Source organism: Ptychodera flava (genome assembly GCF_041260155.1).
Source record: "Ptychodera flava strain L36383 chromosome 23 unlocalized genomic scaffold, AS_Pfla_20210202 Scaffold_23__1_contigs__length_28996876_pilon, whole genome shotgun sequence".
NCBI lineage: Eukaryota > Metazoa > Hemichordata > Enteropneusta > Ptychoderidae > Ptychodera > Ptychodera flava.
The window spans coordinates 19662240-19690124 of NW_027248277.1; the positions used below are offsets into that span (position 1 = coordinate 19662240).

Consider the following 27885-nt stretch of genomic DNA (forward strand, 5'->3'; position numbering starts at 1 on the left):
ATCTTTCTTGCGCACGGCACTTGACCTAATCCTTGCTGCAAGCTTCTTGTCCAAGTTCATTCATTCTAGGCCATCAGGCTGTCTGCCAAGCTATCCCGCCACCAACCCCATCTCCTTGGTTCCACTAGTCTGCTTCCCACCATGGGCCGTCCATTGCATGTACCCCCACTCAAGAAGGTGATCTCCACCGGCCCGGTGGAACCACTTTCACTTTCGGCTTTCCAAAGGTCTGCAAACACAACTTTGCAACCCAAACCTTTGCCCAGGAAGCAGACTGGCGGAGACCCCTCACCCAATCTTTGAGTTATTTTGTGCTTAGTTTTGAAATGGTTTTTGCCTAGATTTTTACTTTCGTAGTTTTGCTTGACATTGTATTTTCCGTTAATTAGGTTATCACTGCTCTGTATTTGTCCACTGTCGCTTATTAAATTCTTTTAACACCTTATCCTGTGTAGCGGTGTGTGCTTACAAATGAAAGAGTTAAAGGCGTTGTTCAGGCGTCAGTTTGTCTTGCCAGGAAATTTACTTGCTAATATCCTGTTAAGGGGTATGCAGCATAGTGTAGTCTAAATATCCTGAAGGACAGAATGTAGTCACAGGTTAGTCTTTTGAGTTAGTCTAGTCAACGAGTCCTTCTAGTGGGACACTTGATGGTGAGTGTACCGGTATGTGTATAGACGTAGAGACAGCGAGGGAAGTGTATTTGATGGTTGGCTGCTTGACGCAACTATGGTACAGTATGACAGCGTTGAGTAATTACTGACAATTTCCTTAATGACCAAATAGATAGTGTATACTGTAGAGATTGCAGTCTCACATGTAACCTGTCTCATTAGTGAATTAAGGGGCTGTCGATAATAAAAGCTGACGCACGACAAACGTAATTCTTTCGTTTAGGGGGGAGGGGGTAAAAGCTCATTTCGTTTTGTGTGCGTCAAAATCGCATAAGGATTTTCTATTGTTTTCGAAGTGCGACTTTGCAGCGAGAATGCAAAACTACCTTCGCGTTCATCGAGAACAGAATGACCACAAAATACGGAGACAGAAAAGACAACGAAAAGACATGAATGTGAAATAAAAACTTGTATGCTTTTTCAACGTGAAACATGTATGTGAAACATTTTCCTACGTGCGAAATACATTAAACTGTTCTGTCTTAAAAAGTGAAACGCGTAAAGTGGAGATTTATTAATTACTGTGCCCTTCCGGTATTTTTTCATGGGCGTGCGGATCGGAGAGGTGCGTGTGGGTTTGTCAGAAACGGCATCATAATACGAAATTGATTTCGCATAAGAACTTTCGTTTTGAGGGGGAAGGGAGGGGGTTTCAAGTAAAACGAAGGAATTACGTTTCTTGTGCGTCAGCTTTTATTATCGACGGCCCCTAAGGATTTTGTTTTAGTTGTGACTACTAGTTGCATAATCAATGTTGTATTCGCCGGTTGTGAGACAACAACCCTATTGCAAGCACAGCCTTCCAAACAGTTCAGTACAGACCCAGAGTAATTTTGTAGAAGTTTGGATTACAGGCAAGCATCCCATGATCTTTATTCACAAAAACTTTATTTCCCCATTGTACAAATATAACAGTAAAGAGATCTTTCTGACATCAAATTCATTGCAAGTTTATTTTTTTATTTTATTTTATTTTATTTCATTTTATTTTATTTGCTCATCAACAGCGCCATTAGGCAGCCACTGTACAAAATGATCAAACTGTAATTTATTGGATTGACAAACTGGTATTTATTGTGAGGCCTTATGCACTTATCGATATGCAAATTTTATGACAACATGGTCTTTTATTAGTCCCAACGGACACCGTCCGGGGGGACTTATAGGTTTGGTCATGTCCTTGCGTCCGTCCGTGCGTCCGTCCGTCCGTCCGTCCGTCCGTCCGTGCGTCCGTCCGTTCACGCAGATATCTCAGAGACCCTGGAGCGATTCGTTCAAACTTGGTACAAGGATAGTACCATACCTCATACAGATGCACGTCGATTTGTTTCACAATGCGATCAAATTTGGCCGTGGTAGAGGACTTTTTAGTTTTCACCTCCATAGACTCCCATGTATAAGGCAGACCATAGACTCCCATGTATAAGGCAGACCATAGACTCCCATGTATAAGGCAGACCATAGACTCCCATGTATAAGGCAATCCATAGACTCCCATGTATAAGGCAGTCCATAGACTCCCATGTATAAGGCAGACCATAGACTCCCATGTATAAGGCAGACCATAGACTCCCATGTATAAGGCAGACCATAGACTCCCATGTATAAGGCAGTCCATAGACTCCCATGTATAAGGCAGTCATGCTGGGGCCGCACAGGGGCACCTGTCCCCCCAGCTGCAGCTCCTCGGGCCGGGAGCCCATAGCTCCCCCCGATCTGTGCTGCCGCCCCTCTGGGCTCGTATCCCATACTTTCATTACACACGCACCAGCCGCCATTGCACCCCTCATGCTGGGGCCCGCACAGGGGCACCTGTCCCCCCAGCTACAGCTCCTCGGGCCGGGAGCCCATAGCTCCCCCCCGATCCGTGCTGCCGCCCCTCGGGGCTCTTATCCCATACTCTCATCTCGAACCAGCAAGTCAACTTGGTCTCAAGCGTCACCCCCCCATTGCACAAGCACCAAACATCATTGCACCCTCATGCTGGGGCCGCACAGGGGCACCTGTCCCCCCAGATCACAACTCCCCCCGAGCCGTGCTGCAGCCCCTCGGGCCATGAGCCCACAACTCCCCCCAGAGCCGTGCTGTTGCCCCTTGGGCCGCGAGTCCCATACTTTGCAACTAAGCGAGTCAACTTGGTTTTACAGAGTCACCAACCCATACTTCCTACAAACATACACTCATACATACACTTTCATGGGGGTCTCTCCGTCCAGTCTGTTTGACTGTCCTCCGCTTGGGCCGTCCATTGCATGTACCCCCACTCAAGAAGGTGATCTCCAGCGGCCTGGTGGAACCACTTTCACTTTCGGCTTTCCAAAGGTCTGCAAACACAACTTTGCAACCCAAACCTTTGCCCAGGACTCCCATGTATAAGGCAGTCCATAGACTCCCATGTATAAGGCAGTCCATAGACTCCCATGTATAAGGCAGTCCATAGACTCCCATGTATAAGGCAGTACATAGACTCCCATGTATAAGGCAATCCATAGACTCCCATGTATAAGGCAGCTCTCCATAGACTCCCATGTATAAGGCCAAGAAAAATAAAAATTTAGTTTCTCATCGTATTCATATTGCAAAAAGGATGCAGTGACACAGTTTTTAGTCCCCACAGATAAAGTCCAGGGGGCTCATAGATTGGGTCATGTCAGTCCGTGAGTCCATCCACGTGAGTCCATCCGTTCACGCAGATATCTCAGACACTTTGAAAAAATGTCATTGACCTCGGTGACCTTTGACCTCAAATATACATATTTGTCCACAACTCAGTAACCACAAGTGCTACACCCTTCATATTTGGTATGATGGGACACCTTATGACGCCACATATTGTACCTCATTAATTATGCACATATCTAATTTTGAGCGAGCCAATAGAGCTAGAGGTCTGATTTTTGGTATATAGGGATAACTTAGCAATACAATTTTTTTGACAAAATGTCACGTGAACTCAATGACCTTTGACCTCAAATATACATATTTGTCCATAACTCAGTAACCACAAGTGCTACACCCTTCATATTTGGTATGATGGGACACCTTATGACGCCACATATTTACCTCATTAATTATGTGCATATCTAATTTTGAGCAAGCCAATAGAGGTAAATGTATGATTTTTAGTATATAGGGACAGACTATAGGATAGAAATTTTTTGACAAAATGTCATGTGACCTCGATAACCTTTTACGTAAAATACACGATTATGTCAATAAATAAGTAACCACAAGTGCTATGTCCTTTATATTTAGTAGGATGGGAGACCTTATGACAACACATGCTTTACCTCGTTAATTATGCCCATATATAATTGTGGGCAAGCCAATAGAGCTAGAGGTCTGAATTTTGCATATATGGATTAATTAGCAATACAATGGGTTTTTTTTTCAAAATGTCACGTGACCTTGATGACCTTTGACCTTGAATATGCATATATATGCATAACTCAGTAACCACAAGTTCTTTACGCTTCAATTTTGATAGGATAGTAGACCTTAAGATGTCACATCTTGTACCTCATTTATTATGCACATATGTATTTCTTGGCTGGCCAATACAGCTAGAGGTCTGATCTTTTTTCCCGATTTAGAACCATAACTTAGACATGCCTCTTGTTTCAAAATGGGAACAATGACATCAACCTATGTGTCCATAGATCTGAACATATACACTCCAGTGATACTTCTTAATGACCTCATTTCCCTGCCCCATCAAGACTAATACTCCTATTACAAGTGGGAACTATGTCAATGTCAATGACTTGTTACTTCTATACAGAATATTATCTCACATAGTGAGTGTCTGAATATTATTCTGAATTGTATTCCAAAGCACATTCTGAAAGGACTCTTCTGGAATATACAGAATATTATCTCACATAGTGAGTGTCTGAATGTTATTCTGAATTGTATTCCTAAGCACATTCTGAAAGTAACTCTTCTGAAAATTTCACATTCTTTGCCACTGCACCATCTCCCTAATACATACTGATGACCCACGGTGTCCACTCAAGTCTCACTTTGATTGTAACAAGATAGCACTCTGCCAGGGACAGACATTAACGGTTGCAAGTGAAAGTCGCGTTCAGGCAACTGCAACTGAAACAGCAGTACCGGTTGCCCGATGAGACAAGTGTCAAAAATGACGTGGGACAACTTTTCCGCTGACTAGAAACCCAAAAATGTGCGGTACTGTATGCGGATGACCATTTCATATGACTGAAATTAGTATTTTTACGCGTAAAACATGTATGTCCGTGAAAGCGCACAAGAAAAACCTGGCCGTACAAAGTAAGGAGAATTGCTAAAATAATAACTGCAGTGTATCATATACTAGGTTAACACATACAGTGATGCCGCCATGAATTCTCCTAACACTTTACACAGTGACCTTTAAACTCGATTGACGTGAATAAATTATGACGTAGAAGGAAGTCCGTGACCTTTAGTCACAACACATTGATAACAGTCTGATAGCGGGAACTTCCAAGTGTTTCAATAATTGCTACGCAATTCATACTATAGAGTTACACTCCGCAACCAATTATCCATCAAAAATAAAATTAATTTTAGGCAAACTATCGCACCGTGTGAATACGGTATAAATCTGAGTAGGCCTACATATGTCACGCCGCGCCGATCACTCTAAATCACGTACCCACATCGTCCGAGACATTCAAAGTCATAATTATTAACCGATCATTTACCTTCAGCTAGATGAAATCTTGTCTATATTCTCAATTTTCGCTGACTTTTGACGAAATGACATCGATTTTTCATGCTCATATCCGATGTCTTTGAGTTCCGTGCAGCCAAGCAGAAATTGAGTCGGTCGACATGGCCGCGACCTCGTGTCGACCCCTGTGCTCTGATTTTTTTTCAGAACTTTCAACAAAATCATTGCATTTATTACATCTTACAAAAATGCGCTGTGCCATGTCTGCGCATTTCTAAATATCGATGTTAAGATAAGTACATGACACAGCAGCAGTGTTCGCACTAGGTTTTTTTCAAATTAGCCACGGTCTGCTAGCGTGGCTAATTCATGCAAAAAACATTAGCCACAGCAAAAATTGATTAGCCACGCAATATTTTACTAAAAACATAAAGATGTGCAACTGATGTGACTGTGTTATTTAAAGTGAACAATGTTGGACGTCATGGAACATTTCTAAACACAATTCATGAGCAAATCATTTTTTAGTCATAAACTCACTTGTCCCCGGGCAAGAAGACAAAAAAATTGCTAGCCCCGCCAGTTTCCACTGGCCTGCCTGTGACTTGTGGTTACACTGCCTGCTCTCCAGCTGCAAAATGTGAGGGAAAAATTTCGTCTGACATAAGGATTTTTTACCTAAATTTACGAAAATTGTGTACCAAAAACTATAGCAAAATACCACAGACTTTTTTCTCCCTGTCTTTGAAGATACGAATCAGTCATTTTTTTTAGCGTAGAGCATGACCGTTTACACATGATATAACATTGCAGTACCTGATCTGATAACAATACTATGCTTTTGTGCTTTCCTACAACCACGGGAGCTCCATGTGAATTTCTCTGTGAATACAATAACCCTATGCATTGGAAGCATTCTGCTCCTTGATACCCATGTAATAATTGTGGAAATAATGAAATTACATCAACAGCAACAACAACAAAGCACACACAAAGTATCATGTCATGCGATCGATCATGCTCAGCTGTTGATAGAGGTCATGACATGACAAAAGGTAGTTTAAATTAGCAGTGAGCATGGTGAGGGATTATGCATGGTTGCAACGTCAATTTTGCGCGATTTTTGCAATCGCGAATATTGCAAAATTAAATCGTTTGCATATCGTTCTTTTTATTGTTCGACGCGATGCAACTTTAAAATGAAAGGACACACCTTTTATGGGCAGGAATGAGGCGATGCGCTAGTGAAACGATACGGAAACGATGTGGAAACGATACGAAACAACCGAGTGAGCGATGTTGGATTGGGGTTGGGCGATGCGGAAACAATACGGAAACGATACGGAAACGATAATGAGGCTAAAAAAGCGAAGCTTTGAGCGATACTTTATCTGTATGTCTGTATGTATGTATGTGGGTATGTATGTGCGGATGTATGTCCGTCACACGCAAAGGCTCCCATACCGCCAAAGCTACCATCTCAGTATTTGGTGTACAGGTAGATGCAGGGGTTGAGATGTGACGTTGTTCAAATGAACATGTCAGTGTCAAAAATATGCAAATGAGGTAAGAAAAGGGGGAAATCCTGCAAATGTGCAGGAGTGGTGGCAGTGACTGAAACAGCCCACACATCTGAGTAAGAGGTTTTTGACCTTTAACCTATTTGTATGCAGGGTACCTATTATGTGTGGGAGTGGTGGCAGTAACTGAAACAGCTTATTAGTCATTTCCTGTCATTGTTTATGAACTGTGACATATTAACAGACCTGCTCAAACCATGGATGTCTATTTTTGTACATCCATGGTTGAAACATTCTCTGCTATGCATGTTGCTAAAGTTGACCTCCAGTACCTAAAGTTTCAGACGTTATTTACTTTTGTCATTCTTGTTTTTCTGGTTTAAATATTTCTTGTTGTTTTTCTGGTTGTACTGTGCAGAAATTGTCATAACATCAACGTAGAATTTTCCTGCACTGAACAGATAGAAACAACACTTATTGTTGATTTTTGGTACCCATACTGGTATGTACCAATTCTGATCAAACTTGAGCAACACCGTATAATTGCGGTATTTTTTTGTGTACGGAACCATAACTCAAACAAGTATCAACCGATTTATTCAAGTTGGTACAAGGACATTGACTTATGTCATACTTATGCATATCATTTTACTTCACGACGTAGCAATATCATATCAATAATTTAATTTTTGTAATAAGGCTGATATGTCAAGAAAATTTGCATCACACATGTGTAACGGAGTGGTTACATAATTGAAGAAACAAAATACAAACTAACAATGAAACCCACCCGTATGGCTGCTTTTCAGCCCATAGACAATGCGTGAGGCTCATCAAACTTTGTCAGACAAGGCAAAGTACTGTTAATATATTATTGAAAATATACTATTTATCATTTTATGGCATTAGAAATATGTACTCTTGCACAACAGACCATATAACCGCACTAATGTACGTTTTAAAAATTTTGGCCGACAAGGGAAAATCTGTCAGCGTACGAGAAGGTGCATATTATGTCACTTCTCCCATTGAACCTGGCTACGCATAATCGTGGCCAGTGAGATGGAAACATTTCTTCGTAGACCTTATTGTGGTCCTTAAAAATTGATTTCTCCATACTCACACCATTAACAGAAATAATCCCTTATAATGATAGCTCGTTTTTTGTAAAATCGTAATTGTATTCAGTTTATATAAAGGTATAAGTCGGATTGAGTGCAAGTGCGGTCAGCAGCTTGCAGTGGGGAGGCATATGAATTGCAGTGTGCATGATCAATGCAAGCATACCCTACATAGCGGGTTGACACAATCGTAAATTTTTCAAAAGCGTAACTGTAACTAAAAACTGAACAAGCGTGTTAGATTATAAGGATGTTGTAAGCATTGGTTTTTGACATTTTATCTCAAATAATTTTATGATCATAGTATGGCATAGAATTTTGCCAGAGCTCTATGTTTTTAGCCACCTAATTTCAAAGATGGCGCCTGTGGGTGACACAAGGCTATAGCTATATAGTCGCTGCAATCATAAATTACTTACAAATACGATGATCTCAACCTCAAAACAGCTAGAGTTAAACTTTACTGGTGTAATACTCACTAGTTTTAATGTGTTTGCTTTCGATTCGCTTTAGTACATTCGCACTGCAACAAAGATTTTGCCAATGTACGCTCAGTTTAGGGAGCTATTCACTGTCCTCCTATTTCAAATATGGCCCGGTCATGTAAATGTAGTTGTTGCCGTGATTGTAAATAACTTTCAAGTACAGTTTTTGTTTTCACAATTTAAGCAACAGAGTAAGAAATTGCTGATTTTATTTTCATTGATTTTTATCATTAACATTTAGTCTTCGGTTTTGCTTCATACTGCAGCCCTCCTTCTTAGAATATGCCAATACTCACAGTGACTTGACTCAAGTATCATACCCGATCACAAAATGATCAAATACAGCCAACAGCTACTGTAACTTCAATAGTAAATGTGTAAGAAGTATGGTTTGATATCACAATCGTAACAACAGAATACGACTCAGTGGTGATTATTGATAATGGCAATCCAGACTTTAATGACATTTTATTTGCAAGTTATTTCTGCAGACCTCAAACAGTTCCAAAAATTATCATGAAATTTGCATACCGGTATGAATACTTAGTTAAGATATTTTCCTTATTTGTTGTTATGTATATAAAGTATATCTGTCTTGTTAAAACAACTAAAATCTGCTGCATATGTCAAATGTCTTTGTCGGGACACCATGCACTATTGGTAGTAAATTACAGTTTGTTCAAATATATGTTGTGATTACAGGTAAAAACCTACATGTATGTGTACCAGTAATCAGCCGCTTTTTTGCAAATAAATTATTTTCTCAATGCATTTCAATAACAAGTCCTGACGTAATTTTGCCAGCAATACATTACCAGTCAGAGATGAGGCTTTTCACCGTAATATTGATTAAAACAAAATTAGCAACATCATACTCTTTTAGATCAGAAATTAGCAACGCTGTGTTTCTGAAAGATTTTACTCATTCGATTGGGAATTTGTTTTGAGAAATCACCTACTTATGGCTTTAAAACTTTGATATGCAGATTTTAAAGGATGTTTTCATGTTGTTCGTTCTAAATTATGACAACAGTACTTGTACCGTTACAATGTAATTTGAGTATTCCTGAAAATTAAATTCACAGCTTACCTAATAGTAAGTACCTGGTTCTTTTAAAAACACTTACCAGTATGAGACATAATTTGTTCAATACAGATACATATCATACATTATGATCAAAATGGTAGCTCAGTGACATTGATACATTTTTTTTCTTAAAACATTAATTCAATACATTGGAAATTGTGTATGCAGTTTATAGGGATGATCTGATTGAGAGATTTTAAAATGATAACATTGTAAAATGTAATGGGGGGGGGGGTGTCCAAGTTTTCACATTTTTTGTTAGCTTCATTTTCTATCATTTTCTCTGAAATTATGTCAATGTCAGCATTCACTTATGTTTACATTAGAAATTTTATTTTCTCGTACAACAGATATGTCTGCTGTGTACTGCATTCCAAGAAGAATTTCATCAAGAGTCGGTATGGGAGATTGGAGAAACATGTACTAGATCACATAGAAGGGAACCAAGATAAGTGTTTGCTAGCTGAGACAAAGTTTAATTCGTTGATGGATAAATTAATTTGGGATGATTTTTTTCTTCCAGCACATAATATCTTACTGGTATGACGATAATTCCACTTTGCCAACACATTGACAGAGGCAACTGAAATTGCAATGAAAAACCATGTACAAATGTATTGTAAGGTAAAACCAAATGAGATTGACAACATTTGGAAAACTGTGCAGGAGAGTCTGTATGAAGTTGGGAAGCATGAATATTATAACATTCCACAAACACCAGTGTTTCAACTTCATGCAGTAAAGAAGGGGTTGATTAATGAGACAGATTTATTTAGCCTAGTTAAGGTTTATCAGAATAAATATGTATTCCCTTCTCAGTATGTATACTTTTATTCACTTGCTCTGTATATATCCAAGACACCCAGGGTGTTGCTACAGCGAAAAACTTTCCTCAATACCATGCCTATCGTCATGTATTATGTATCTTCGATGCTTAAAGATAGGGCATCATTTTTCTTTGTTTTGCTTCCGTATAGCCTTTATGGGTCTCTCCTTAGTAGAGCTCAGCAACTTGCAGTTCTTGGGGGATGTCTGCGTGAAAATTGTTGTCCCGACAATTATGCAAAAGCTATAGAAGATGGTATAAACAAGCACCATCAGATAAACTGTCAGCATTGGATATCAAATGCATGTCTCTTCATAGCTTTCAGCCACTATCTTTCATTAGAAAGAATAATTGTTACATTCATAAGATTATGCCAACAACTGAAGATGACAAAATGCATGGGCAAGATGAATTTTACAGATATCTTAACAGTTACATTGAAAGTCCAAGTGGTTCTATGATTTGCAATCTGAGCAATCCAGTGGGACTGGCAGTTATAGCAAAAATGTTACACCCTCTATTCTTGGTCGAGAAATCTGAGAACCAATACACTCCATTTCAAATTAACATGTCTGTCTATTGACAATGGTGGCTTTACCTCTGACAGACAAAATGGTAAACGTACAGCAAGGTTGTAGGTGCAAGCCTTGGGTACACAGCAGTTGTTAAAGGAGTTATATCTGACTTACTTTGAGGAAGACTTCATCATTTTGCTTCTACAAAGCCTTGTTAAACAGAATGTTACCCTCAAAGTAGAAATGCTTAGTTTAAGATGCAATGGATTGGGCAGATCATTTGCTCACCATATTGTTACATGTATAAAATATCTCCCCTGTTTATACAAACTCTTGATCTCAGAAATAATCATCTTGGTACACATGGGTGTATGGCATTAATGCCATTAGTGGATAAAGTAAAAGTGCTATTGGAAAATAATGGCATTGAAGATGGTGTTAGCCTAAGATTATTGAAGTGTGAACAAATAATTAACCAGATAGGTGACGTTAGTATGACTGCCCTATTGATTGAGACTTTGAGCGAGTTTGTAGATCTCAGGAACAAGTGTCTGCAGGTATCACATTTGAATGTGTCCAAATTACCCCAAGCACTCTTGAATGATCTCTGCAACAGTATTGCACTTTTTGGGAATTTATCAGTGCTAAATCTTTCTTATATTCAAGAATGGACAGCAGTAACATGGTTAAATGATAGTCTACTTTCTTTGTCTGAGTTACATTACCTTGATCTTAGCCATAATCAACTTGATGGTAAAATAGTTGTAAAACTCATAAGAAACTGTCCAGAAGGTGTAAAAATTCTCAATCTTGGTCACAATAAACTTTCTGGCAGCATGGATGATTTAAAGACCTTGGCTGAACTCTTATTGTCACGTCAACAGCTACAAAATGTCAATATCCAGCACAATGATCTAACAGCAGTAGAAGTTAAAGCTCTCTTGCATGAGGTACAAGGCAGTTCATTGGAAGGTAAAATAGACATAAGCAACAATATGTCAAGTCTGAACACACTTTTGAGATGTGTCAAAGCACAAATTCCACAAAATATAACTTTACCAGATGTTGATAAAGACAGGTTATTGCTGAATGAGATGAGAGATATTTTTCACTGCCTTGAGCGTATGGAAAGTGTTAGCTTCAGTGATTTACCTGATTGTGAATCTAATGATGTTTATGGAAACCTTAACATTCTGCCAAACCTTGAACACTTGGTGTTTGAAAGGTGCAGGATCACCAGGGTTGATTGCTGCATTGATCATTTGCCCAAGTTGAAGCAGTTGGACCTCAACGCAAGCTGTTCTAATCAATTGATGAGTTCTCTTTTTAAGAGTCTCTCCTCATTGAATGAACTACAGTACCTTAATATCAGTTTTCATGATCTGAGGCAACACATAGTATCTCTCATGGAAAACATACCAACATCTCTTCGATATATTGATGTGCGGTATTGCTTTCTGCGAAAGAAGGAATTGAGTATGATAATTGAATACCTTCCTTCAGTGCCTCATGTAGAATGCATTGATGTCAGTTCAAATGATCTTGACACAAGGGATATGAATTCATTGCTTAACAGTGTTGAAGGCGATCATCTTCTCTCAAAGATAAAAGGTAACTTACCATGCACTGCCGAATTTCTATCATTCCTTGAAGTAACTTTCCAGTGGAATCAAAATTTGACGAAAAGCTTCTGTTCAGTGAAATTCGTAAAAGTGGCATGTTAGACCACATGTTGTCCATTAGTGAATTAGATTTATCAGGCTTGTGTGAGTTGCAGTTTCAAAGAGTATGTAAAGGACTTAAAACACTTCCTAATATCACCAGGTTATCTTTCAGGAAATGTTTTTTGACAGAAAATTCCTTGAAGGCTCTATTTTCGGGTAAAAAGCTAACAGAACAACTAACATATTTAGATATTAGTGAAAGTACGCTAAATGACCCTGATCTTCTGATGAGACTGGTCACAGAAAATCTTCATAGATGCTATCAGCTCAAGCAATTAAACTTAAGTGAAAATCAGTAGCAGCATTTTCAGGAAGAGCTTTCAAAGGCAATCCCATCATCACTGACATACCTTAATTTGAGTGGCAACAGATTTGGATATGAGGATGTTCAGAATGCATTGCTTACACTGCCAGCGGTATTTGTGAACTTTGGATCAAATAAAATCAACGCAGAGGAGATGTGGAAACTCCTTGAGATGAAAGGAAAACCTGGTATTAAATGTAATTTTAATGTCTTCACTTTTCCTGGATTATCTCTTATTGATGGTTGCATTAATACCCAGTGTTCCATGGAAAGTCCTGATATTACGTTGGAGCAATTGTTAAATGCCACTACCATTGATGTGGATGCTGTAAGGAAACGTTTTAAAAACTTGCTACAGAATGAAAAACTCAATGTACCTGTTTGTAACTTTAAAATGGGGGATATTTTGTTGATGTGCAAAGATATTGGCATGCTGATTAATTTAAAAGAGTTAAATATCAGTCACTGTGGCATGAATGAAGACGCTGCTAGAGAGCTTGCTAATAATTTTGAGACTTTAAAGCATCTGGAAGTATTAGATATTAGTTCAAATAATATCGGAGATGAAGGAATAAGGTATATAGGAGATTCACTTCATTTCCTAAAGGCGCTTGTGGAGGCAAATTTCAGTAACACAAATTTGGGTATTAAAGGTATTTTATATTTACTGGACAAGGTTTCAAATGGCGAGACTGCCAAAATCATCAACATTGCCAAGAACTTAACAACTACTTCGCACATTATTCCGTATATTTCTGACAGACCAGACATTTATATACCAGACCTTGATTTTGAAAGGGATTATATTTCACTAGATGATATAAACTTCATCCATTATCTTTCATTAGTTGAAGATGTCACCCTGGAGGGTAAACAATGGGGTGATACTACTTTTGCTAACTTCTGTCAGGGTCTCTCTAACCTGATTAACTTGAAACACATTTCCTGAGAGATAGCAACTTGGGAGATATGGACATACAACGCTTCTGTAACGGAATAAATAATGCACTTTTGGTTGAGTCTATTAACCTCAGTAATAATAATATTACTGAAATTAGGGCAATTAGTTCTCTGTTTCATGACATGTATAACATAAAAATCCTTGATATTAGTAACAATAACATTGGAGAGCAAGGCATAGCAAAATTATGTTCTGGGTAACCAACAAGAAAGTGTTAAATTCTCTGGATTAAAGTTACTGCAAAATTGGAGACTCTGGAGTTGAAGTTTTGTGCAAAGAGTTTGGGAACATTGATTGGCTCGAAAACCTCAATCTCAGCGGCAATATGATTGGAAACCATGGGGCAATGAGGATTGGGAAAGAGATTGAGAAAATACAATGGGTAAAGAGTCTAAATCTTAGTCATAATGATATTGGAGATGATGGTATAATATGCATCACTGAAGGAATGAAAGATTGCCAGTCTTTGCGACTACTTGACCTCAGTTATAACAATATTGGTGACAAAGGATCCCACCATATCAGTAAGACTTTGACATATATTAGAGGCCTTCAGCAACTTGTTCTCAGCAATAACAACATCAGTAAAGATGGTGCTATTGCACTGAGCACTGGTTTTATGATATAGAATCTTTAAAACATCTTGATATGAGTCACAACAATCTTGAAGATTTTGATCTTGGCAAATTATTTACAGCCATATCTCACTGGAAATTACTGAACCACCTCGAACTTGGATATAGCAGTATTAGGGAATTCACCTTGGAAGACTTTAAAGAGGATATGGTCACTAAACGATTGCAGCACCTTGGTCTAAGTGGAAATGTATTATGTCTAAAGGGAGCTTTAGAATTAAGCAAATTATTAATTCATATGACAGTTCTGAAATATCTTGACCTTAGTCAAAACAACAGTGGAGACAAAGGAGCAGAGGAGGCATGTAAAGCTATGCAAGGATCAAGACACCTGCGACAGTTGAATCTGAGTTGTAATGGAATGAAAGCAGGAGGCATGAAAAAACTTGGCAGTATCATCAAAACAATGAAATTTCTAGAGTACCTAGATCTCAGTGATAATGAAATTGGAGATGATGGAATAAGAAAGTTCAGTAGAGAATTGGGGGACATGTCAAGTTTGAGGCATCTGAATCTTCACAATATCAGCATTTCAGATGATGGCATTTATCAAGTTACTGAGAATATGAAAATATTTGACAACTTAAATCACCTTGATCTTAGTGGGAATGAAATTGGTGACTTTGGAGCAGGCAATTTAAGTGGATGGTTCACTCATTTGAGGCATCTGAAGTTGCTCAATCTTAGCAATAATAAGATAGAAAATATTGGAGCAAAACATTTCATGGAATCTTTGATGGAAAACACCTGACTGAACTAGAACACCTTGACCTTAGTTGTACTAAGATAGGAGACCAGGGTGCAGAATACTTAAATGAAGGTCTGAAATATTTGATAAATGTAAAATATATAGACTTCACTAATAATCCTACACAGCGTCTTCCCAAGTGTTTAGATGACATAGACTTTCTGTCAAAGGATGAGTTGAGTTTCAGTTAGTTGAAGAAAGAGGTTTTAAATGGGAGCATGGTGCACATCAGATTTCTTCATCTGGTAAGTCATCAATTCAAAGGTCTCTAAGTTATGATATATCTGAAAGAAGCAGTAGGTATGGTAGAGGGCAAAGTGAGCACTATACTGGTTCCAGCTCAGGAGTTCCTCATTTGTCTTGGCAAGACTCTGTATCTATCACAAGTAGCCTACCATCAGCTTAACAACAGTTAACATAGAATAAGCGATAATGCCCCCCTTACAAATTGGCAAAATTAAAGACGAAATAACAAAGGAACTCTCTTAAGACATTATTTAATTTAATTATTTCAAGGAAAACCAATGGGAGTTGGTCAGGTGCTTTTGATAGTTATTTGTGCATGGCAGAGTATTTACTCCTTATTTAATCACGGACAGTCTTTAACCCTTTCACCACCATGGTTTGTCCCAAATCCATTGTTTTCTATGGTAAAGTTGGACCTGTATACAGGGAACTGGGGGTGAAAGGGTTAAACCAAAACAGTTCTGTACAAGATCCACTTGTTGAACTTTGCTGTCTTGCCATGTCCACTGTTCTCCTTTTACTGTTTATTATTTTTAGCTTTCTGGTCACAATCTAGCCGGTCCAGCTGTAGTATTTGGTAAGCTATAAGTCACCTTTTTATCCTTTGAAAGCCAAACGTTTGCCCGTTTTTAAAAAACCTTGACATTGTTAATTTATTATGTTAATTAAGGCAGCACCAGGCATACATGTAGTTTATGGAATGGGAAACTCAAAAACTCCTATTGGCCCATATTCAGATGTTGTCTTTGAACCTAGTGGACACTTTATATTCATGTATTCATAACAACAGCATACCGAATAAACTGAACATTCATTAATTTTGTAACTGTAGCAACCAAAAACAGGCTTACCAAGGACACTCAATAAACTCATTAATTTGCCCTCTGTCCATGATGAAAACTGAAGCATATTTGTGGGTCTGTTTACCATGTGTTTACCCCATTATCGTTAGATAAATAGTCAAAGAAAGGCTTTATCCGGCATCTTGTTTTAGTTCACATATTTTACAATCAAAGGAGTAACTCTAAGCCCCTCCTCTTAAACAAGCTGTCGTTGTTTCTATTCATTAGAAAAATGTTGGTGACCTATCCAGGTGCTACTTTTTGATTTGTTACATAAAACATCAGACAAATATTGCAAATTGTGCTTTGATGAAATAACCTTTTGCTGTTGTTTGCTAAATTCAATGTCCAAAATCAAAGTAATAATAAGAAGTTGCAGAATACAACTGGAAGTGCTGTCCCAACTGGTAATTTTAGCCAAAGACTGATAAGCATCAGAAAGGAGCCACTCTATGCTATCTAAGGACTAACAGAGGGGTCTTCTACACCTAGATGTGCATAGACTTTTTAGCTCCACTGTCAGCGACGTGCAGCTTATCAAATAGATTGATTTTCCGTCGTCGTCCATCGTCGCTGTATGTCGTCGTCCGTCAACAATTGCCGTCTCCTCTGAAACCACAAGTCCGATTGCTTTGAAATTTTATATGCAGTTCACTGGGGTGACCCCACTTAAGTTTGTTCAAATTGTGGTGAAATTTGCATATTTGTATTTTTTGAGGTTTTTTGGTGTTTTTGGTAAAAAAATCTTCTCCTCTGAAACCGCTTGTCCGATTGCTTTGAAATTTGATATGCAGTTTACTTAGGGTGACTTCAGTCAGATTTGTACAAATCGTGGTGAAATTTGCATATTTGTATTTTTAAGGCAATTTTTGTCATTTTTGGTAAAAAAATCTTTAAAAATCTTCTTCTTCAAAACTACCAGTCAAATAGCTTTGATTTTGGTACATATGTCCCTAGGGATAATCTATTTCAGATTTGTTCAAATTATGCAGAAATATGCACATTTGTATTTTAAAGGCAATTTTTTGCCATTTTTGGTCAAAAATGTATTTCTTAAAAAGTACTGGTCTGATAGTTTTGAAATTTGGTATACAGGTTTCTATAGATGAACAAAGAAAGATGTATAGAATTTCTGATGAAATCTGTAATTTTGTATTTTTGGGGCAATTTTTGCCATTTTTGGTCAAAAAATGTGTATTTCCAAAACTACTCATCTGATAGCTTTGAAATTTGGTATACAGGTTCCTACAGATGAACTTAATGATATTTGTTCAAATTATGATGAACTCTGCAATTTTGTATTTTCAGGGCAATTTTTTCCATTCTTGGTCAAAAAATGTGTATTTCCAAAACTACTCATCTGATAGCTTTGCAAATTATTATACAGGTTCCCAAAGATCACCTTAATGATATTTATTGAAATTATGATGAAATCGGCAATTTTGTAATTTTGGGGCAATTTTTGCCATTTTTGGTCAAAAAATGTCTTTCTCAAAAAGTACTGGTCTGATAGCTTTGAAATTTGGTATACAGATTTCTACAGATGAGCTAAGTCATATATTGAATTTCTGATGAAATCTGTAATTTTGTATTTTGGGGGTAATTTGTGCCATTTTTGGTCCAAAAATGTATATTTTCAAAACTAGTCATCTGATAGCTTTGAAATTTAGTATACAGGTTTCTATAGATGAACTAAATGATATTTATTAAAATAATGATGATATCTGCAATTTTGAATTTTTGGGGTAATTTTTTCCATTTTTGGTCAAAAAATGTGTTTCTTAAAAAGTACTGGTCTAACAGCTTTGAAATTTGGTATACAGGTTTCTATAGATGAACTAAATTTGATCTTTTGAAATTATGATGAAATCTGCAATTTTTATTTTTGGGGGCAATTGTTGCCATTTTGGGTCAGAAAATTTTATTCTCACAAAACTACTCATCAGATAGCTTTGGTTGACATGTTCTTAGGGATGATCCGATGTGATATATTCAAAGTATGATGAAATCTTCAATTGTGTATTTTTGCAGCTTATTTTAGCCACTTTTTTCTGGCCACTGCATTGAGCTATGAAAGATTTCGACCTTCTTCATCAACATGGGTCAAAAATAGTTATTCTCTACATGAACACAGCGAAGCTACCGGTATATCAGCCGCTAGGTAGCTTTAATTAATCACGTGGGGATTATTGTGGCTTATCTCAATTTTTTCCATCATGATAACTTCATGTAAACCTAGACTGTAAACCATAATGCTACACACTTAGCATAAATACTACGGAAACACTGGAAACTGAAACATGATTTGTAGTAAACAAGAACATGATTTGCAGCAGACTAATTGAAATTAAGTGTCAAAACTTGTAAGAATACGTTTTAATAATGATGAGAAGAAGAAGTTGGTGACTAGTATTTTATGTCTTCTAAGATTGATTGATAATTCTATGAACTGAATATTATCTTCCCTCATTACAATTAAGTCAGAGTGTTGAATTTTCTATGTGTATCATTCTGTAAATATACCACTGGTGTATCATTAGCAATATTATAGATTGTAATACGTACCAGTATACAAGCTTATTTATTAGGATTATATATTATAGCCCAAATATGGGACTATGTGCCCGAGGGTAGGTGACCATTTGCCCGACGTAAGGAGGGCAAATTGTCTCCTGCCCCGAGGGTACATAGTCCCTTGTTTGGGCTATAATATTTTTATTACATGCCTCTCTTACAGAGTGTTCACTCAAAATATTTAGGTTTATTGGCAAATCATAATCAAATGCTTTATTTCCATTTTAGACGAAAATCCGTTAAAAATGGAACGATTTTCATCATCGAATGGCGCAATGCTATATTTAAACTACTGTTATGCGGTTTAACAATTTTTTCTGCAAAATTTTCCAAAACCTGATCTCCTATGCAAAACATGAAATTTCAACATTTTTACATCAAAAAGTTGTCAAGTTGAAAATAGTTCCGGTTCACTTTCAGTCCAATGATGACTATGCGGCCCGCTACGTCATCGACGAGTTACCATTGAATCCTATGGAGCGCGCGACGTTCGATATGCGAGGCATGTAATAAACTACATTTGTTGCCTGCCATTTTCCTATTAGTTTCGTTTTTGATCGGTAAGTATTTGGTACATCTTGTACTTTTCGAACAAGAGGTAATCTCTTTTTGTGGCTATTTGACTACATGTTTAATGTAGCTATATTTATAATTAGCTACATTACTGATCCTACTTTTTAATTTTCATGATTTTCTTGACATGAAGTTTGACACAATAATTCAGTTGCCTCTGGTCTTTTAATGTGTTTGTTAGGAGAATTGTAACATTTAAAATGATTGATATTGATGTTGATGTTGACAACATTGTCCCAGAATGTGCAATTTAAAATGTATCATTAAATTCAAATTGTAATATTATTTAATTACAATGTAAAGGGTTTTTTCTAATGTCTTTGGCATTCCTTCAGCCAATGCTAGGTCGAAATTGACAAATTGAATTTTATTTTTCATTGTTGTAAAATATTCATACTAGCCATGTTGTATTTCATGTGAATTATAGGAGAACTATTATATGCCATTCTTTCTGTTTGTATTATGGTTCTTTAAGTGTATGACTGATGAACATATTCCATTCACGAGTATGAGCGATATTGTATTATAATAATAACTATATGTCTCATGATGATATGACAAAAATGAATGTTAACATATGGAATATGGACACTGCAAAGTGATTCTGCAAACAACAATATGATCTGCAAGGTTTATCATAACAATTGCCCCTGATATAAAGCAACATTTATATTGTGTAAAAGATATAGTGACTTGTATTTTTAGCTACTATAGACTATAGTCTATAGAAGCTATTGGGATTGGTATCCGCCTGGCGTCCGTCGTCACTCTGTATGTATGTATGTATGTATGTATGTATGTATGTATGTGTGTGTATGTATGTATGTATGTATGTATGTATGTATGTATGTCCGTTAGTGAGGCGTCCGTCCACTCAAATATCTTGAGAACCGCAGTACTTACTGATTTGACATCTGTTATGTAGATGAAAAGTGTAATTTTGAGGAACCAGTTTTTTTGTTTTTTGATATTGGTGAAACTATGCAAATTAGCGCCAAAAAAGCGTTTTTGAAAAAATCTTCTTCTTCCTCATAACCACTGGTCAGACAGCTTTGTTATTTGGTATACAGGTCCCTAGGGATAACCCACCTTAGATTTGTTCAAATTATGCAAATCTGTATTTTTAAGGATTTTTTTTGTCAATTTGGTCAAAACTTTATTTCATCTAAAGCAATCATCAGACAGCTTTGTTATTTGGTATACAGGTCCCTAGGGATAATCCACCTTAGATTTGTTCAAATTATGCAAATCTGTATTTTTAAGGATTTTTTTTTGTCAATTTGGTCAAAACTTTATTTCATCAAAAGCAATCATCTGACAGCTTTGATATTTGATATAGAGGTTCCTATGAGATATTGAATATATGACGAAATCTGCAATTTTGAATTTTTGGTGCAATTTTTGCCATTTCTGGTCAAAAAATGTGTTAATCAAAAACTACTTGTCTGATACCTTTGGTATTTGGTTACAGGTTCCTAGGGGTTGTCTTAGTGTGATATATTAAAATGTGATGAAATCTTCAATTTTTGTTTTTTTTGGTCATGTTTGCCGTTTTTGGTCAATATATTTGTTTCTCAAAAGTTAGCTTTGATATTTGGTATACAGTTTCCTAGGCTTTATCTTAATGTAATATATTGAAATTATGATGAAATTCTCAATTTTGTATTTTTGCAGCTAATTTTGCCATTTTTGTCCGGCCATCCTGAAATGAGCTATCAAAGATATCCACCTTCTTCATCAATACGTGTGTCACAAAAAGTTATTATCTACATAACACAGCAGAGCTCTGTCAACTGTTGGGTTGCTTGTTTTTGTTACAAACCACTGGTCAGACAGCTTTAATATTGGTTTACAGGTCCCTAGGATAACCTTAGTGAGATTTTTTCATACAGTCAGGAAATACTTAATTTTGTATCCATGTTATCTTCAGGGATTGTGGCCCTATGTTATAACATTTTAAAGATAGGATGTTATACTGCAAGTCTACAACATTTCTTCCTGAAGAGATGTTAAGCCTTACTTATGATTTCTTACAGTCTGAGAGTAGATTTGTTTACTATGGATATATTTTGTGTCAATGTTGAAAATGAATGCAGAATGTGTACACTTGTAAGTGTGTAGGCGAGTAGAAAACATGTTATTGACTACAATAACTTTATGTCGGTTCGGAAACAGAAGCCTGTTATTTTTAAAAAGAATTGACAATGTAATTATTCTAGCTAATAGCTAGCAAAATACCTGGTCACTTTCCTTCAGTTACATTGATGTTCTTCAAATATACTTTTGCTTTTAATTAATATAATTACTGAGCACATTCCAAGCAATGTTTGTCAAATTTCTGTGTAACCTTAAAGCAATGCCCTTGTTTACACAATTTGTTACATTACTGTGAGCCTTTACCTTATTGTATTCTTGTCAGAAAGTTTGCAATGATTAATGATTCATTAATTCAAATTTTGAAATTCAAGGTCATGATAGTTTTTCAAGTACATGAGCTATAACTTTTTATTTACCTTCTAATATTGTATTTCAATATAAAGTTTGTGTTGCTGAGCAACTAGAGCTTTAATCATGATGCCCGACAAATATTTCTAACTGTGGGCAATGCATGTACTATTTTATATTGAACAAAAATATTTTCTCACAGTTTCTTTGAAAGGTTGCATGGTGGACTGTCCATCAATTTTTCACATTTTATTATTTGGTTGAAATACGTTTTGACTTCACTAAAAGTTTTCAGTCTTTATATGAACACTTGATGTTCTTGTTGTTTGTTCATCGGTGCCATTTTGTTCAGCAAATTATCTTCTCCACATCCCAAAACCATGTCAAAATGCCCAGTGTTCATCTTGTCAAAACAGCCTGATAGCATGTACTCTTCTCTGTTATTATCAACAATGGAATTTGACCGGAGTAGAATACATTTGATGCTGAAAATTAGACATGTTTTTCCTCTAACACAGTTTGAGATTTTCAAAGCCAAAGACAATTATACTAAACCAAATATTATTAGGTAGATATATTTTAAATTTCATCCTGAAAGATTTGTACATGTGTGAGATTTTCTAAGAATATTACAAGAGATCGTTACCTGCTTGCAAAGTTCTATAACATACCATAATATGTAAACTGTAATTTATGAAAAAGGAGGGCAGTAGTCACAAAATTTCTTGTAGAAAATGATACTTTTGACATGTCACAAAACCATTATCAGGGACAAAATGTAGGGTTTATGCTTTCTAATAGCAATTAATTTGACATTGTTTCAATGACTATATTTTCAAACTGAAGTTACATTTATGTTATGTTATGTCACTTCAATTACTGAGACATTTGTATTTCCTTGTAACATTGTATGAGAAATGTACAGAGAAATGTGAAGATATATGTAAAAAGAAATATTTTGTATCATTTGCAGAATAAACATATTATGAAGAGTCAGCAATTCGTTGTATCATGAGATGGTGTGTCATTAGATTTCAATGTGTATTACCTTTAGAGTAAAGGTAGATTACGTAACAGTAACCTTTAAATGGAATAAATGAGAGATGAGATTCATTCAGGAGACGCTTATGAGAAAGCTTATGCTGCAACTCAGGCTGAGTTCCCTGCTGTAAATATAAGCCATCAATCTCAATTCTACCTATTCTTTAAAGATCATGAAGTCATGTCGCTTCAATTACCCGGATTCTCCACCAGTGTAGCAACTCTGTTCAGCTTAACTCTAGGTTTTACTGGAGAACAGCTTCAAGCTTTCTGTTGCGAACAGTAGTCGTACGTTGTCCAGTCCTTACCAGATATCAGAGGTACCACGGCACCGTACTACTTGTGTAATTGAAGACAAACACGTCCGTACTCAAGCAAATTTGGCGAAATGAGAATTACAAATGGCCTTTAATTTCGAGGGTTCAGTGCACCTAGCTATTTCATCCATTCCAAATGCATATTACTATGATAATTATGACACGAAAAATCAGATTTATACATGAATCAGTGTAAATACTGTCAACAGGGACCACGCTATGTCAATGGAATGAGTCAGCCCCGATGGCGTTTTTGGGTCTGTTTCAAAAGACAACTTAAGGTGAAATTTGGGCGAAAATTAATTTTAGTTAATATTTAAAACAAGTCCAGGATTTTTATTATCCTGTGACACGAACGTGAAGTACGGAAGAAATACCCTCGCTGCAGCTTGTGCGGGTAGTTTTCCGTCAAAGAACTTTCGCAAAAGCGAACAATTTGAATTCTTACTTTGTGTACGTGTGTGTGTGAGAAAGAGAGACAGAGAGAGAGAGGGACAGAGAGAGAGAGAGAGAGAGAGAGAGAGAGAGAGAGAGAGAGAGAGGGGGACGAAGAAGAGAAGAAGAAAACGACTTCCAAGCATTTATGTTTGGATTCTAATTCTACCGAGAATGCATGGTAGCCTGCTATACAAGAACCTGTACTGGGTCCGTGTTTATTTATGAAGGCAAAGTTGTGTAGTTCTTTTACTAGTTCCATGATACAGTGCGCGCTAGGGTACACGCAGGTATGTTACTCATAGAACTCTACGGCAGATTACACCCTGACCTGTATTTTCGTCGCAGTTGGATAGAATTTATACGGGGAATTATTTGGCATTGCAAATTTGTGTCATTCTTGTATAACAATCCGTTGTACAACACAAGTCAGTATTTTCCTTGTTTTGAGTGTAAATACGGTATTTGTTGTAGCCACAGCAGTGCATTGTGGGATAATTGGGAAAGGTCTATTGGTGCTCTGTCGTAAATGGTTTGTTTGTTTATATGTTTATATTTTGACATCTTTGCAATGCATAGGTGGGTATTGAAAACATGCCTGTGTCTTATTAGTCCCCACGGACACCGTCCGGGGGGGACTTATAGGTTTGGTCATGTCCGTGCATGCGTCGTGCGTGCGTGCGTCCGTGTGTGTGCGTCCGTGCGTGTGTGCGTCCATTCACGCAGATATCTAAGACATACCCAGGTCAATTTCTTTCAAACTTTGCACAAGGATAGTACCTACCCCATACAGATGCACGTCGATTTGTTTCACAATGCGATCAAATTGGCCGTGTTAGAGGACTTTTTAGTTTTCACCTCCATAGACTCCCATGTATAAGGCAGTCTCCATAGACTCCCATGTATAAGGCAGTCCATAGACTCCCATGTATAAGGCAGTCCATAGACTCCCATGTATAAGGCCAAGAAAAATAAAAATTCAGTTTCTCATCGTATTCATATTGCAAAAAGGATGCAGTGACACAGTTTTTAGTCCCCATGGATGAAGTCCAGGGGGCTTATAGATTGGGTCATGTCCGTCCATGAGTCCATCCGTGAGTCCATCCGTTCACGCAGATATCTCAGATATTTTGACAAAATGTCACGAGACCTTGGTGACCTTTGACCTCAAATATATATATATTGTCCATAACTCGGTAACCACAAGTGCTACACCCTTCATATATGGTATGATGGGACAGCTTATGACGCCACATATTGTACCTCATTAATTATGTGCATATCTAATTTTGAGCGAGCCAATAGAGCTAGAGGTCTGATTTTTGGTATATAGGGATAACTTAGCAATACTATTTTTTTTTCAAAATGTCACGTGACCTCGGTGACCTTTGACCTCAAATATACATATTTGTCCATAACTCAGTAACCACAAGTGCTACTTCCTGCATGTATGGTAGGATGGGACACATGACGCCACATATTGTACCTCATTAATTATGCAATATCTAATTTTGAGCGAGCCAATAGAGCTAGAGGTCTGATTTTTGGTATATAGGGATAACTTAGCAATACAATTTTTTTGACAGAATGTCACGTGACCTCGGTGACCTTTGACCTCAAATATACATATTTGTCCACAACTCAGTAACCACAAGTGCTACCACCTGCATGTATGATATGATGGGATACTTTATGACGCCATATATTGTACCTCATTAATTATGCGCATATCTAATTTTGAGCAAGCCAATAGAGCTGGATGTCTGATTTTTGGTATATAGGGGTAACTATAGGAGAGAAATTTTCTGACCAAATGTCATGTGACCTCGATGACCTTTAACCTAAAATATATGTTTATGTCAATAAATAAGTAACCACAAGTGCTATGTCCTTTGTATTTAGTAGGATGGGAGACCTTATGACAACACACGCTTTACCTCATTAATTATGCACACATCTAATTCTGGGCAAGGGAATAGAGCTAGAGGTCTGATTTTTGGCATATAGGGATTAATTAGCAATACAATTTTTTTCAAAATGTCACGTGACCTTATGACCTTTGACCTTGATTATACATATATATATATATATATGCATAACTCAGTAACCACAAGTTCTATACCCTCCAATTCTGATAGGATATTAGACCTTAAGATGTCACATCTTGTACCACATTATTATGCGCATATGTATTTCTTGGCTGGCCAATACAGCTAGAGGTCTGATCTTTTTTCCCCATTTAGAACCATAACTTAGACATGCCTCATGTGTTTCAAATTGGGAACAACGACATAGACCTATGTGCCCATAGATCTCAACATATACACTCCAGTGATACTTCTTAATGACCACATTCCCTGCCCCATCAAGACTAATACTCTATTACAAGTGGGATATGTCATTGTCAATGACTTGTTTTAATCATAGGCGCTACCTGCTATGTGTTAACGAACACTGGAAACTTGCTCCGAACGCATCACTTTTCTCAAGGAGGGTACTTGTGTGTGTTTGTGGTATATATTACAACTTTGTTGGAAAGATCTGTCAATGAGCGTACGGCGTTTAGCGTATATGTAGTGATTATCATGAACAAAACTGCAAAAGTGCACTTAGTGATCGAACAGATATTCATATTTTGTGAGAGAACGTAAATAGTATAATCTCAAGTATCTATGTTAAAGTTCATCACGGCAATGTTGTGTGTCTTTATGTGTGGACGTTTTACTCAAGTTGACATATTCGATCCCATTGGTAGACATTTAAAACGTTTTGCCTTACTTTACGAATCATGCAAAACTTGCTCATTGATTGGCTTAGTTGGGTGGAGAGGCTGTGACTGGATACAGTATCACTTCATCTCACATGGGGTGTCATACTAAGCTTAAGATACATGAGGTCGGTGATGTCTGTCAGGGGATGACAATTTGCAACTTAATTCTTTCAAAATCTGTCAATTTATTTGCAAATTGTTAATAAATAATGTATGAATGCAGAATAATCGAAACATTTGATAGAGTGAGAACCACCACAAGTACTCTGTAGTTGTACAATTGAATATGATGTAAATATACAAGGTGCCAAAAAACATCCCAAACTTATTATGGTCATTGAATAATGAAAATATTTGAATCAGATTTGAAAATCAAGGTCAGTGAAGTTTACACTATTCATTCATTCATTCATTCATTCATTCAGGAAGGCATTTCATTATATTCTCACGATATGTTTTGTCCAAAGCAGCCAGATTTGACAAAACATTCAAAAAGTCAACATGTGCATCAATACAGAAAGAAAGCAAACTAAGATTTGAAGCAGGGAGTGCAGTAGATTATGACTTTTTGACAGTATTGTCCTATTCCATGTTTTCAAAAATTGAAAACTTATCACATATATATCGAAAGTTATCAATTTGCTGTCAAATTTAACCTCCAGGTTACGGTCTTTGGTTACATACTTTGTTGTGGAAAGGTTTAAATTTTTTCATCGTCAGCGGACAAAGTTAGGGGGATGATAGGTTGTGGAGGTGAGCAGTCTGGTGAGCAAACAAAGTAACCATGTTAGCTGTCAAAACATGTCTGAATTGGCTGTATCCTTTGTACAAAGAATTTCTTGCTGACTGTGAAACTGCACAATGTTGTTTTCCTCCCCTATTGTTAATTTAGCTCATCTTGGACTGCCACGTTTTGAACACTCCACACTTGAAATATTCAGTTGTCCATTTATTCCAATTCCATGGTTAAAACAGGAGGAATTTATCAAAGTTGATGCAGTATCTTTTGACCTTATTACAAAATCATACCGAAAATAAGAAATTGATTGACACAATACTGTCATATGTCTTTGTGGACTATTACAGTTCTTTGGGAACATCTGTACAAAGTTTCATCAAATTTAGTACAGTCTCTCTAGACATGTCTTTTTTCAAAGATCACTGATTATACAAATTAGATTAAATTATGAATGCCACTTTAAAAACAGATATCATCCATATGTTGCCACAAGTTTGAAAGGAATTGGCTCAGACATGTCTGAGATACCTGTGTGGACAGACACACTGACAGACCCAAATCCATAAGTTCAGCGGACTTAGTACACAGGGACTAAAACTACTGGCCCTGGGGCTTGAAAATTTGA

At 37.0% G+C, this 27885-nt stretch overlaps 1 protein-coding gene across 1 annotated transcript; it reads left to right on the top strand.

Moving 5' to 3' along the window:
* Window positions 1-14543: 14543 nt before the first annotated feature.
* On the top strand, window positions 14544-15281 carry LOC139123814 (protein NLRC3-like). The gene has a single exon (XM_070689966.1). The coding sequence runs from the start codon at window positions 14544-14546 to the stop codon at window positions 15279-15281; it is 738 nt and encodes a 245-aa protein (XP_070546067.1).
* Window positions 15282-27885: the final 12604 nt, after the last annotated feature.

Bases quoted from the DNA above. Each gene is read 5' to 3' on its own strand.
- LOC139123814 (XM_070689966.1), top strand. From the start codon at position 14,544: ATGAGTCACAACAATCTTGAAGATTTTGATCTTGGCAAATTATTTACA.